Source organism: Rhyacophila brunnea, unplaced genomic scaffold, assembly GCF_057557595.1.
Source record: "Rhyacophila brunnea isolate RB1 unplaced genomic scaffold, BYU_Rbru_1.0 scaffold_20, whole genome shotgun sequence".
NCBI lineage: Eukaryota > Metazoa > Arthropoda > Insecta > Trichoptera > Rhyacophilidae > Rhyacophila > Rhyacophila brunnea.
In genome coordinates this window covers 29,494,212-29,508,206 of record NW_028232860.1, presented here as the reverse complement: position 1 = coordinate 29,508,206, position 13,995 = coordinate 29,494,212, and the positions used below count along the sequence as shown (strand labels likewise).

The 13,995-nt window shown below is 35.9% G+C and overlaps 1 protein-coding gene across 1 annotated transcript in view; it reads right to left on the bottom strand.

Moving 5' to 3' along the window:
• The window catches only part of Nepl16 (Neprilysin-like 16), a 33,590-nt gene extending 21,264 nt beyond the window's left edge, over nucleotides 1–12,326 (bottom strand). The window contains exons 1-9 of the mRNA XM_085948319.1: nucleotides 12,120–12,326; nucleotides 8,295–8,480; nucleotides 4,935–5,059; nucleotides 3,582–3,712; nucleotides 3,313–3,414; nucleotides 2,879–3,102; nucleotides 1,261–1,374; nucleotides 1,035–1,166; nucleotides 571–666 (exon numbers count right to left, since the gene is read on the bottom strand). Coding sequence (XP_085804445.1) covers nucleotides 571–666; nucleotides 1,035–1,166; nucleotides 1,261–1,374; nucleotides 2,879–3,102; nucleotides 3,313–3,414; nucleotides 3,582–3,712; nucleotides 4,935–5,059; nucleotides 8,295–8,480; nucleotides 12,120–12,215 — 1,206 coding nt within the window. The 5' untranslated portion in view covers nucleotides 12,216–12,326. The remainder of the gene's footprint in view (nucleotides 1–570; nucleotides 667–1,034; nucleotides 1,167–1,260; nucleotides 1,375–2,878; nucleotides 3,103–3,312; nucleotides 3,415–3,581; nucleotides 3,713–4,934; nucleotides 5,060–8,294; nucleotides 8,481–12,119) is intronic.
• Nucleotides 12,327–13,995: the final 1,669 nt, after the last annotated feature.

Sequence of the window (13,995 nt, the reverse complement as noted above, 5' to 3'; positions counted from 1 at the left end):
TACTCTAGTGTATGCCGACTGAGATCATGGGAAGTCGCTCACAGGACACTCTCGGCACATCATTTAATGGTGCCTAACGTTCGTTACCCCATGGTACTTGCCTGCATAACCGATGTGGAGACGTTGCGGATGGTGGAGGGAAAACCGAATACAATCTGATATGAAATCTTAATTTTTTGTGGATTAAGCAAATTGACGACTAAGTACCTATATGAAAATATATAAAATTTTATATTTTTGAGCAATTAGGTAAGTACCTATTCGAAGCGGGTTTATTCAACTTATATCCGTGTATGGCGTGAATATGTCGATAAGTCTAAAAACATCAATTCTCAAGGCAGCTCTTTGTAAGGTTGGTATTCGCACTCATTCGTTTTCATTGAACTAACACTACAAATTGCAGATAGTGTCGGCTAGTTTTTAAAATTCAATTAACACTGCGTAAACCAAACGATCATAGTGGTCGAAGACAAGAGAAAAAAAGATTATTCCCGATGAATGTACACAGGTCCTGCCTTCACACATCATCAGTTATGAGAAAAATAGAATGGAGTAAGAACAAGAGCTCACGAATGGATAATCCTGCTGAAGTGTTTGGAGGTCATACGGTTGGGCGGTCATGGCCTCTTGGATGTGCTCTCGCAACTCTTTCCGTCTCGGAATCAACTGGAACAAAGACACCGACAATACCGACGTCTCAATTATTTCATAAAACGATATTTGATATCAATCTATTTTCATTTTGCTCAACGATGAGAGAGTATGAAAGAAACAATATATGAATATACTTACCTATTTTAATTTTCTCATGTGAAAATTAAGAGCGGATCCCGTCCAAGAGATTTGATTTTTATGCTGTGTGTTCAGTTCGGGCTCACTCGCATCATAGCGATATGAAATCTCATTAACTGAAAACTGCTGCCAATAGGCCTCCAATGAACGGCCCTGATTGTCTTATTTACATTTAGTCGTATATTGTCTACATTTCAAGCCTATCCTATATAGTAAATCAACATTCCCATCGCTGCACCGACCTGCTCAGAAGTGGTCGCGAACAGCAAAATCTGTTGAGTATCGATGGCTTTCTGTTTGGCGGGCATTTCTTTGGGCAACATCCCCGTCACCACCCGTTCCAGGCTGAACAGTTTCTTCTCTAAGTGTTTGTCCTGAAACAGCAAAGACATTCTCTCGATTATGATACGATATATCCATTGATAAGGAAATAAATTCACATTGAATTCAGTGTCGTGATAAACTTACTTTAATGTATGTGTAATAAACACTTTCCTTGTTGACTTCTCTTCGTCTCCTTGAAGATCTGTGTTGAGCATGGACATGGACATTTCTGTATTTTGAATGGCCAAAGTGGGTGGACTGAAAATAGTTAAAAACATTAAATTTTTTAAAGGCGGCATCTAATCTCATATACTTATGTATAATAAATTGACAAAGATTAACTTATGAATAAATTCTTATTTCATGTCAATTCTCACCAATGATTTGTCATTTGCCAAGTTAGTCATTGGTGTCAACAATCGTGTACCAATTTGGCATTTTGTCATGTTGTTTTACAAAAAAATTTAATTAATGCACCACTAATCACTATTCTTTATATCGTCAATGTCCAACCGGTAATTCAAGTTATATAATGACTGTGATTCTATAATACTTGAAGGCAACCTAGTACATATAGTCTCATTTTCATTCAATTTGTCATCTGCGGTGCAATTCTGTTTGCTTTTGATTAAGGTGACGCATCAGTGAAACGCCAAATAATTTCCAACTGTAGGCGCGACGAAATTTTGGACTCGCTGCCATTCACTGAGAGAATCTCGAGCCAGAAGCACGTCACTTTGCTGCGTGATGGCGACGGGTCAATTAATTCTAAAATCGTGTAAAGATGACTAAAAACGTTACCCATTTACTTTAAAAAGAAAACATGTCAATGAATATATTATTATTGTTACTAATAGAACAATAAACAGAACATAAAATGAACGTATGTTGGATTTATATGAAAAATAATATTTCGTTTGACAGGTGTCATTTGCACCCGCGACCCGCAGTCCGCGCATCGCCTAGCAACGATCTTTTTAGACCGTGCCTCAACTAATGCATGGCCTTAACACAACACAATGATGATACTCGCGCTACAATCCATATTTTTTGAAGTTATACTTCTTTTGGCGCGTTTGGGAAATCAGATCAGAGTGTATTTTTGGCGTGTGACATATAACATATTATAATTTATTTTTTCACACGAAAAAAACGCACTCGATTGGATTCGAACCACCGATTGTTCGGTTATCAGCAGAATGCACTACCTTTACGCCACAGTATGATACTCCAATCGTGACGATTATACAGTATAATATTATAGTTTAGAATTATTCCGTTGCCTAGGCAGCGAATTTATTATTGTCGGCCATTTACAATTCCTTACATAAACAAACGATTAAACGTGAGAGTGACAAATGGTACTTTAAAAATAAAAACAACGAGAAACCATTATATAATTTAGTAATATAAGTTAAAGTGTATAGAAACAAACCAACGGCATTCCAATAAGCGGTCCTTTTTCTTGAGTGTGTAATTTAACAAGATAATTAAGATCTAGTCAAAGAATCTAGTTTATCACAAGTTTTGTTTTTGTTTTGTTACGCCAAAGAAGTATAACTTCTAACGCGCGTACATAAGTACACACACCAATTTTTTTAGGAGTTAGAATAGATTAACTATCAGTGACAAAAAAGTAGGACGTCACTGTTTTATATTGTACTTAACTAAATAATTTCAATAATAAATGATTTCAAATCATCCACTTATCGTATGTACATGTAATGATATATTTCTTATGAATGATGTTTCGTCGGCTCACCTCAAACATATCATCGCCGTAAAATGACCTCTGACTGGAAATATCTCTCGGTAAGTCAATGACGATGGCATAGCTGGACTTATTCTGGAAATCCCGATCCAGGTACACGTCTAGTAGCGGCGCTCCGTTGGCCTTCAAGATGTTCGCTACCAGAGGAGTTATGTCGTTGGGACCCAAAGACCCTTGCGGAAGATACCCTCCCAGTTTGTCTATCACCATAAACACTGAAAAGACAACAATTATTATTTTGTAAACATCTAATTTATCGAATGCATCCGCAATGGGCATCGACACTTTTACTATTTTCATTTTTATATTAATTATTGCTCTATTCTTTTTTTAGGGTTCAATTTTCTTTTTCCTTTTTTATTTCTTTCTTAAAAACAAACACAAGATTTCACCGGGTTTTTATAATATCAAAAAAAGTCACTCACTCGGTGACATGTCGACAGGTTTATCGAAAGACACGAGGCAGCTCGAATAGAAAGCTCCGAGTTTCATAAATCGTCCACTCGTCGCGTTGAGAGATAGCAATTCTGAAAAACACCGAGACAAAATTGATAACAGAATGTTTCGTCACTCACAAATAAATCATTTCAAACGATTCTTTTCGACAAATTCAAATCAGTTTTTTTAAATATAGTATGATCTTAATGATCCTTGTAAAATATTTTCACAAGATACAGTAGATGGAGTCACTCACGCTGTATTTGAAGATTGATAGTGGTCTGAATGGTAGAAAAACTTAAATCCATCCCCAGCGCGGGCATAGGTCGACGACCTTTCGCTTTGTGAGCGTCCACCCAGCCGCCGCAGGCAAACTTATAGAAATCCCTGGAAACAACATCATCCGCACGGTTAGTCAGTCAGTTAGTTGGTTGGTTTCATCTATGTAAAGTAATCTAAATGACAAAAAGTAACCTAAGGTGTTAACCTGAAGGTTTCAATATACTTAATGAATTTATTTATACAAATTAATGACTGTTTCAATTTTCATCTTTGGACTGGCCATTTTATTACAATCTGACAATCCATTCATACATAATCTTGGCTATCGTACAATTTTTAGGTTAAGTAGGTATATAAGCTTTAAAACAGATGAACCTCCATGAGTGTTGGAGGGATTTGTTGTTAACCATTTAATCAGCCGATTAGACCCACGCCGTGTAGGTATATCCAAATACATACCTACATTGATTTCCAAATAACCTATGTAGGTATGTACAGTAAAACTGCAATGTAACTGTTGTCTGTTAAAGATTGAAAGAAGTTTGTATGAGGTTGTCTGTTAAAATCGAAAATCCATTCAAGAAAAACTGTTTTTCAGATACAACAAATAATAATATTAAATAATTATGATTTATTTTCAATGTAATTAAAAAAACAATGAATTTATGATGAAATATTCACATTTGTTTATGGCTACCAAAACATTAAAAAAAAGTTTAAACTTTATAAAACGCAAAACAAATCTATTTCAGTGCTATGGGCGAGTTAACTCACGATAGAATGTACTTATGCCTATAATGTCGAGGGTCCCAGGTTCGAATCCTGGGTCTGGCAAGTACACATATTGTTTTTCAATTTGTGTATGAGTCAGAGTATGGACCTAATAGGTTGAGCAAGTGGCTGACATCCATTTCTCGTAAAAATAAAATCTGTTAACACAAACTTCCACTCTGTGGAGGCCCATATGCTCCTATTAGGATCGCACATGGTCGAAAGAAAAAAAGAAAGAATGTAAGTACTTAACTGTCAAGCAATGAGCGAGTTAACTCATGACATCTTGTCAACAACGTGTATATTTCCAAAACAATATTAATTATCATTAAAGTCTGAAGATATTCATGAAAAACTCACTCCACAAAGATGACATGTTGATTTGGTAAGTTTCATTCATAGTAAGTAATGATTCTATGCATATTTCATACCTATTTTTATCGAGTGATTTATTTTATTCCCAAAATAATAAAATATCGACCTAGTAAAATTTACTTGGCAGTGAAAAAGATAAAAAAATGTTTTAGTCAATTCAGATATGGCGCAGCGACCTCACCGGCAGGGGTCGATGTCCCACGACAGAGAAAACTTAATTCTGCGGGCGATATCTTTGCACTCGGGCGTGTCACATACGGGAACGGGGTTATTCACACTTTTGTCTGCAAAACAATCTTCCTCGTCCTAAAAACAAACAAACATAATACAGTGTGACCACATTTAAAAAAGTAAATATTACTATACACGGGCCCCGTTAACCTGACCCGCCTGTTCTTCGAGTCAACTGGACTCCGGCGACTTCACAAGGTATATACAGCAGAACTACTTGCCGACATGACCTGAGAAAACGCAAGAAGACCGGCGAGCCACAGGGATTCTCAACGACGCCGCACGGTGTCTATATGCTCAAACTGAGGAGTGGACATAATCAAAGAAGAAATACGACCACGATGACAAAAATATGACGCCGGCAAATTACGATTTTTCAAGGTAGGCGGACGTTACCAATAAATATATATAGGGAGCATCAGTAGTTTATTCTGCCAAGATACAGAACCAACCTGCCATTGGTAATGCCAATTGGGAGGGCGATAACTATGTTCAACCAAATTGCTTCGGGTGTTGATATATTCCACTTGCGTGAGGGTGAGTTTAGGTGAACGCTATTTTATAAATTCTTAAAATAGGGTCTCCTTAGCTAACTCGGTGTACTTCTTTGAACTACTATAGATGTATAATTGTATTTTCACTGCATTTGTATGTTTATAAATTATGTTCTCTTTTTATATTTTCATTTTTATCCATTTTATTACTTTTTTTTTTCTTTATAATACTGTTTCATGTCATGTTTTGAATGTCTTAAACTTATAATTTGTAATGTCCACAATATGTAAAATAAATTAATTGAATTCTCTATTAAAAAGGAGTTATGATCTGCGGACTAATAAAACCATTAATTTGAATATTGAATATTCTAGAATAATAATATGTAGATTCACGCTCCTTGGATGGTTTTAAGTACAAACTTAATCAATTATGTACATATTGCTACATTATTTTGAACGAGGTGTAGTACACTGTACATAATAGTTACCACTTACCAGTGACATCTAGTGGTGGAATTAGAAGAACAGACTACAATAGTGTTTCATCTACTTTTCATCTGTGACAGGATATTCAAATCTAACAGAAATGTCTGTGACTACAGGCTTTTCTACCACTTGACATAATATGTCAATCATATAGGTACAAAATAAGAGCTAATTTATGTATAGATTTGCTGGAGAAAGCACTAAATCAATCCTATATCACTTTATAAATTGACAATTCAATACCTAGTAGTAATTCCATTCCCTAATGGCCTAATACCAGAGTACTCCCTCCGCTGCCATATATTAAAAAATAAGTATTATAAAAGATTTATATAATTTAAAAGTAGATTTTAGACATCAATTATGATCAAAAATGTATGTTAGTTAATGATAACATCAATGCGTTTAGACACTACATTCTGGTAGACAATATTATTTAAATTTTATATTTGTTTTGATATACTTAGGTATTTTACTATTTGCTATATTATGTCAGTCAGATATATTGTCATTTCAAAAAAGTAAAAGGACGCTTTAAAAGACACTTGTAAAATCTGTGCTTGCCTACACCTCAGAAACCTGGATATTAACCCATAGCTTACGGGCCGCACAAAATTGTGTTTTTGCTAATTACTTTTCAAATGCAAATTAACATGTTAATTACAAAATTAATTAAAAGTGCCCGTAAGCATTGTGTTAACTATGCGAAATGAACGAGCACTGAACATTTATGTGAAGTATGTTTTAGAACAAGTCATATTAAGACCAAGATCATTCATTCAATCCATCACGCACTGAAATAGATTCGCTAATTTTCTCATAATTTCAAATACAATATTTAGCTGTATATAAAAAATTTACTAATAACTGATAACTTAACTTAATGAGCTATAAAATATTGTATAGAATACTGAAAAAAAAACCCTCCCAATGGAGGAACATAAAAATAATAAGTCGATACTACATGTTTTTGTTTTATTCATGAAATAGCATGACCTTCAAAAGGTCTTTCTTGCAATAATATTATTGCTTCTATATATTATGTCTAAGATAATTGACATATCATATCAGTAGGCAAAGAAGTTGGCAGTGAGCCAATAATGTTTGGCAACGCTTCTCTGCAATGGAAAATTGCGAATTTTCTGGAAAAACAAACTATGTAATATTTTTGTTTTTTTTCCTTTTATAGAACTTTTCAATGTATGAGAAGAATACGTAGGTATGTAATGCTTTGCTCTATACGAGTGATTCCCAACCTTTTTTGTTTGGCTGAACCTTGTAATATTTTTGTAAATCTTGAGGAACCTTCGTCAGGATGACATATACTATTAAGTGGAGATGTTTATTACAACTGAATATTCCAAAGAAATACTTTTTTTTAATCAACAAATAATTCACAAGATTTGAGAATGTAATATCGTCGGCTTAATTCTAACATATCGTAAGTCATTTTTCTTCATATTTCATGTTTTGGTGATTTCGATTTACAAGTATGATAACGCATCTATTTCATTCGTTTAATATCCAAATATGCAAGTGGAAGGGAGATAGAATCATGTAAACATTGTAAACTAACATAACGTATCTCAGTAGTGTCGTATATTATCTATGGTAGTGTCTCGACAGCCAGTCGAACATTACGTATGTCATAAGTTTGCAAGCTATAATGTCAGTGAGTTAGCTGCGTTTGACTCGATAATAACACGTAACTCATACGCTTGATAGTTCTAATAACATGTAAGTCATGTAGATACATTATAATTTAAAAATTATTAAGACGATACATCAGTGAAACGGCAAATAATTTCAACTATAAGCGAGACGAAATTTTGGACTCGCTGGCATTCGGAGAACGAACGTCGAGGTGTGAATACATCAATTTGTTTCGTGATGGCGACAGGGGTATTAATTCTTAAATCGTGTAAAGATGACTAAAAACTTTACCCATTTACTTGAAAAGTTGCCTCCTGAACACATAGGTTAAACTGACTTACGATATGTTAGAATTAAGCCGACGATATAGGTACCCACCTACTATAAAATATCTTTCAGGTACCTAAGAATCAAAAAGATATGAAAAGGAATCAAAAATAAACTATATTAACTGATCTCAAGTCGACAACTGGCAACTCAAGCGGAAGGAACTCAATGTGGACAACAATAAAGAATAGAGAAGGAAAAGAACCATCCCGGAATGTCAGCAGAGACAGCAGTCGTATAAAGAATACTCGAAAGGCTAAAATCGGTACCTCCTTGACAGTTAAGCCGCGGTCCCCTCTTTGACGGTTTTATCAATTGTATGAATGGATGACACAAAGGTGACTCACCGGTATGGTGCAATCCTTGTAGGGCTGTTCGTTGGCGGGCACGTTGGAGATGAGGAAGAGGACGGGCGAGGCCACCAGCAAAGAGGTTACCAGGAGTGTGACCACGGTCAGCGACGCCTTATGCACGCTGTTGTTGGTCTGCAACCAGTAGCACGGCATGCAACACACCCAGCTGCCCGCCCACATCTGTGATTCACACCATTTTCTTTATCGTGTCCGGTATATACTGGATTTAGTAGTATAATTTTACAGCTTATTCACACACATTACAATATAAAACACATAATTATGAAATAAACTAGAAAGACAGACAAACACAAAAATGTAGGTATGTCAGTATTGACTACCACAACATTAATATTCACGATAAATTGAAAATGTAAATAGGTTCATACCTTTCGGTATGCAGGTAAGTACTCATTATTACTTACCATAGTTATTATAAAACATGTATTATTAATTAATGTCAAATTATATATTTCAATCCAATTGGACTCACTGCACACACTCAAGAAATTAACTAATCTATCTAAAAAAATGCATGTGAATACAAAATTACTATTCTGTCAAATGCAAAGTATATTAGTATATGTGCTGCACGAACAACTCGTCATCCGGTACCAATGATGTACTGCCATCTGTTGCCGGTACAAAAGATCATGGCGATAATGTATTATGGTGAACTGTACATGGGCGCCGCTAGGATTTTTTATAAGGTGGTTGGTGCATGTAAGAAAACTCATATTATTATACCACCAAATGTTGGATATTTCGCATAGGCGTCGCAGTTTATAATATTTTGTTTAAGTTTATGTTTTGATTTTTTATGTTAGAACTTCTCCAATAAATAATACTGTTATATTTATATAACTACCTAATATAAAATAATTATCTAAAAAAAATTATGAACCAAAGGTGGTGCGCTTGCACCACCTTGCACCACCTTGCACCACGCTGCCGGCGCCCTTGGAATGCATAATATTATTATGTACAATTTTGGTACATATATAACCTATCTTTTACCAGCCAAAGTTGATAAGCGTCCTGCTTTTTGATACATGTAGGTAAGTACATACAACAGTAATCAAAAACATTAGAGAGTAAAAAAGAATGAGTTCAACATGGTTTTACTTATTAGTCTGGCCATAGATTAATTATTATTAATTATAATTATTATTAAAAGTATAGAGTGGTTACATAGCTACATGTGATACTTGTGATACTAATGAAGTCACCTATCACCTTACACTGAAGCTATGTGACACGGAGAAGTAACGTAAATTATCATTCTATCTCCAAGGGTCTCCATCGTTGATATAAAAAATATACCTTTGTATAAAAATATCAACACTAATGGAATAGGTCAAAGACAGAGCCGGATTGACAAGCCGGGCCCGAAAAATAAAATAAATCCATAAACTAAACCTTGAGGCGGAGCCTCCGTGCCACCCTCCACCAATGTAGGTATTTACTTTCGTATTAAAATATTTTGATACCGAGGATCTAGAGATAGAGTTAGTGGATGGGTTTGTGCAATACGTTGAACAGTCAAAAACCCCATAAATGTACAAACTTCAAGATTCCAGAAAATGGGAGCACAATACATGCAACTAATAAAATTGCCAAGGGGAAAGGTCATTTTTCACAAATAATAGATTTTCATGAATGATAAGTGATTTTGCAAACAAAAAGGTAAGAACAAAACTTTAACAAGTTGGGATTTTTGGGGCCCACAATACGTATTAGCCCATTACCCCTTCAACTGTAAATCCGGCCCTGATCAGACATATGACGAAAATTTGTCAGTAATCACCCTTGTCGCAACGATGGTAGAGTCCATATTACTTAACTGCATACCATATTGTATTTTTAATGTAAACATTTGGCTGCACACAGCAGAATGGGACGATAATGCTGTATGGAAATGAATACAGCTTCGCAAACTGACCCTTATTTACAATACACATAGAGTTCACTCTTCAATCAGTTCCATCCGTGAACTCAGGCAGATTCAGATTTTTATAGATATTTTCTTCATACATAACTACTATCATCAATATTCTCCATAGAGAATTATTCAGTATCCATATTAACATTCAAATAATTTAGGAATGGTTGTTAGCAATTCGTCCACCGTTGCAGAATTTGAAGATTTGAATTTGATTTTTATATTTTGTTACCCTTAGCTTAGACCAGGGGTCGGCAAACCGCGGCTCTTTGGGTATTGGCGTGCGGTTCTTTGCCAAATTCCCAATTCACATTTTTTTACAAAAAAGGTATGATTGTTGTCGTTTTAAATCCGCCCATTGCAAAAGTCGACAGATTAATTTTTTCCCCATTTCATATTGACACGAGCACTTTGAAATATATTTTTTTGTGGATTTAACAAGCAAAGAGTTATGTAGCTCCAAATTTGTAGGTCTTGCCACCAAAATTGAGGATTTGGAGAGAGAAAAATGCAATTTAATTTCACAACTCAGCGGAGCGCTCTAAAAGATTACATAATAAGGTAGATACTATGATTTTTAATACATGGTATAGCTTTTAGAACTCATATTCGAGTCTACATAATGTGTATGTGAACAATCATTTTCAAACATGAATAATATAAATAGCATTTAGATAAGCCAAATAACCGATGGGAATTTGGAGTCGCGCATATAATTGAAAACTATAAGTTACATGGATGTAACTCATTTTCTGTAAAAAATATATTTTTAATTTCAACAATAAAAAAACTTATATTTGCGTTAGTTTTATTCGAAAATCTTCTTCACTTGATAAATAAACAATAACATTCACTGAAATAAATCATATTTATAAAAATATATATATGGCTCTCGAAAAAAATTTTAACCATTGTGATACTCATATTTGGCTCTTTTGGTCCAAAAGTTTGCTGAACCCTGGCTTAGACTATGCTACTACATACTGTGAGAAACATTAAATACCATCATTTTACACCAAATATGTATGTAAGTAAGCGAAAATACTACCTATAACTTTCAAGGATTCAAGATGAAAATGTTCCTGTACAAAATTACTGATATCTTAAATTTCAATTGTAACAAATGTACCTAATAATTGTAAAAAATATAAAAAAACAAAACTTAACTTTTTAAATGACATTCACTCTCAAGCAGAGTATATGGGCCCTCACAGAGTAGAAATATCGTGGAAATCATATTGTCTCTATGAGGATGCTTGTTAGCCATTCCCCAAACCCCATGAATTAAATATTAATTCACTAGATGAAGTTTAGTAAGGACATATTATTGAAAAACACAAAATGCATTTTTCCCCAGCCATTGATTGGATCGAACCCATATCACATGGCTTCGGAGATGGCCGCTCTACCAACTCGTCCACCGTAAGTGCAATTTTTATTAAATTTAAGATGACATTTCCCCTTGATAAAGGTCAAAGTGAATACCTACGCTAGCATACTTTTTAAAGGAGTCGCTTGTTAGCCATTCTATTTTTTCATAGATTTTAAAATCATATGAATTTTATCGAAGTGACGGTATTCGAAACCGCAATCCTCCGATATGAAACGCCACTCGTCGCAATATTATTGTTTTAGTACTTCGATGAGAATATTAAATCACCCAATTGCGGTAAAAATAACAATGAATAATTGTCAATCGATAGGCGCGCATTTGCCGCGAAAGTATGCGGCGTCAACGATAAACCGATTTAAAATTCGAACGAAGAAGCCGGAGTTCTATTTTTGAAATGACACTGGCGTAATCCCTCGCGAAAGAATCGCGATGTCATAACATAACTCATAACATAACAATATGACAGAGTCGGCTCACGGCTCACCTGTCGGCCGTTGTGCTCGACGTGCACGTCGTGGAGGTCGCTGGCCGCGTCCGGCGGGTGCGGGTGCGGGTGCGCCGCCCTCGGAGGGTCGTCCATCGCGACGGCGAGGAATCCGGTCGGAGACGTCTCGCCTCCCGACCCCGGCAAGGGGTAGGAAGCGACAGCGACGCGACTCGGCGGAAGCGACGTCGATTCGCTACTGGATCGGGTCTCAAATGAGGACGAGATCCGTTCCCCTCAGTGCGCAAGCGGCGAGCGACTAGTGGCAGCCACCCCCCGCTAGATGGAACCGCGCGCCGCGCCGGCGAGCTGTCACCCCGCGTTTACGTTTCAATCGATTTACATTCCAGTGAGAGCGGAATTTAACCCTAATTTTATTTTACATAATTACATATTCGTACATCAAATTATCTTGTAATAATCTTTAAATTAAAAATCTATCTGCGTATTTAAATCTGAGAAAGGTTTCCTGTGTGTAGGCTTACCCCCGTTTCAGACGGGACACCGGTGTCGCGCTCGTATATAATAAGGAGGCCTTTGTATTATGTTTATGAACGCCCAGAGTTAATGAGTCAACGCATAATTTCGCGATATAAATTAGAACATAAAACTGACTGCGGTCATAAAACATGTATATCGGCGGCTTGAGAATGTAGCGGCCGACGGAAAAGTGTACCATACACGCTCTGACTCATTAGCTCGGGGCGTTCATAAACATAATACAAAGACCCTTTTATTCGAATACAAAGGCCTCCTTATTATATACGAGCGCGACACCGGTGTCCCGTCTGAAACCGGCCTTACTTGCCTACTTGCTGGTGCAAATCGTAAGTATCTTACTATTCTACGTGTATTAATGTTCGTGCGTTTTATGCATCAGCTGTGCGAAGGCCGTCTTCATCATCCAGTTGTTCCAGTAGCGCCCAGTCGGCGTCGTAATAAATCATCGTTTTAGTCCAAGAGTCAAAACGGATCGTGAATTTGACCATCCGTGGCATGGCCGTATAGGTACCAACATATTAACATAATACCCAGATATTTGATTTTTAAAACAAACGTATGCATTAGACCCCACCCCAGGGTTCGAACCCGCGTTCCGCCGACCATCAGCCAGCGTTCTAGCCTCAGCGGGTCTATTCTATACAAATGGCACACTAACGTGATAATGTAATACATTTTGTATTTAAATATTATAATTGTAACAATCAGTTAGCATTTTAAGCAGTCAAAACTGTCTCTCTCTCGCTCTCTCTATATCGCTCATGCTCTGAATTTTAGCACAGCCAAGAGACATGCCGTTAAAATATAGCATTTATTGCTACAATTAATACCAACTTATTGTAATTGTTACAATACGTGCTAATAATTCGATACAAACATACCCTAGTTAGCGGTTTTAGCGGACGAAAGCAGCCTTTTGTCTAGAATAGACCCGCTGGTCCAAGTAGGTGCCGGGAGTGTCATTTTACTCTCATTAAAATGGTTTCTTATAATATTACAAGGATTAAGATTTTTTTAAAATAACCTTACCCTTGCTTTTTCGTATCTACAAGGTGGTTTAGTACATTAGGTAGGTATTTGAAAGTTTTATTTTTTATTTACAGTACTTAGGTAAGCTATATTGTTTTATTCAATACTTTACATAGGTACACAAGGGTTAAGAATATTAGATTCTTTATTATTGAATATACATAATTTTTAAATAAGTACCTTAAACATATTATTTAGATAGGAGTCGGAACACATTTCTCACTGTACGAGTGAGTGCTCTTGTCTTTTTAGCTATCGATCCGTCTGTGATTCGTGTGAATTATTTATATTAAGGTGATGTCTCTAGGTAAAGTTGTTATCGAAAAATAGCTAGAAAAGCTTATTA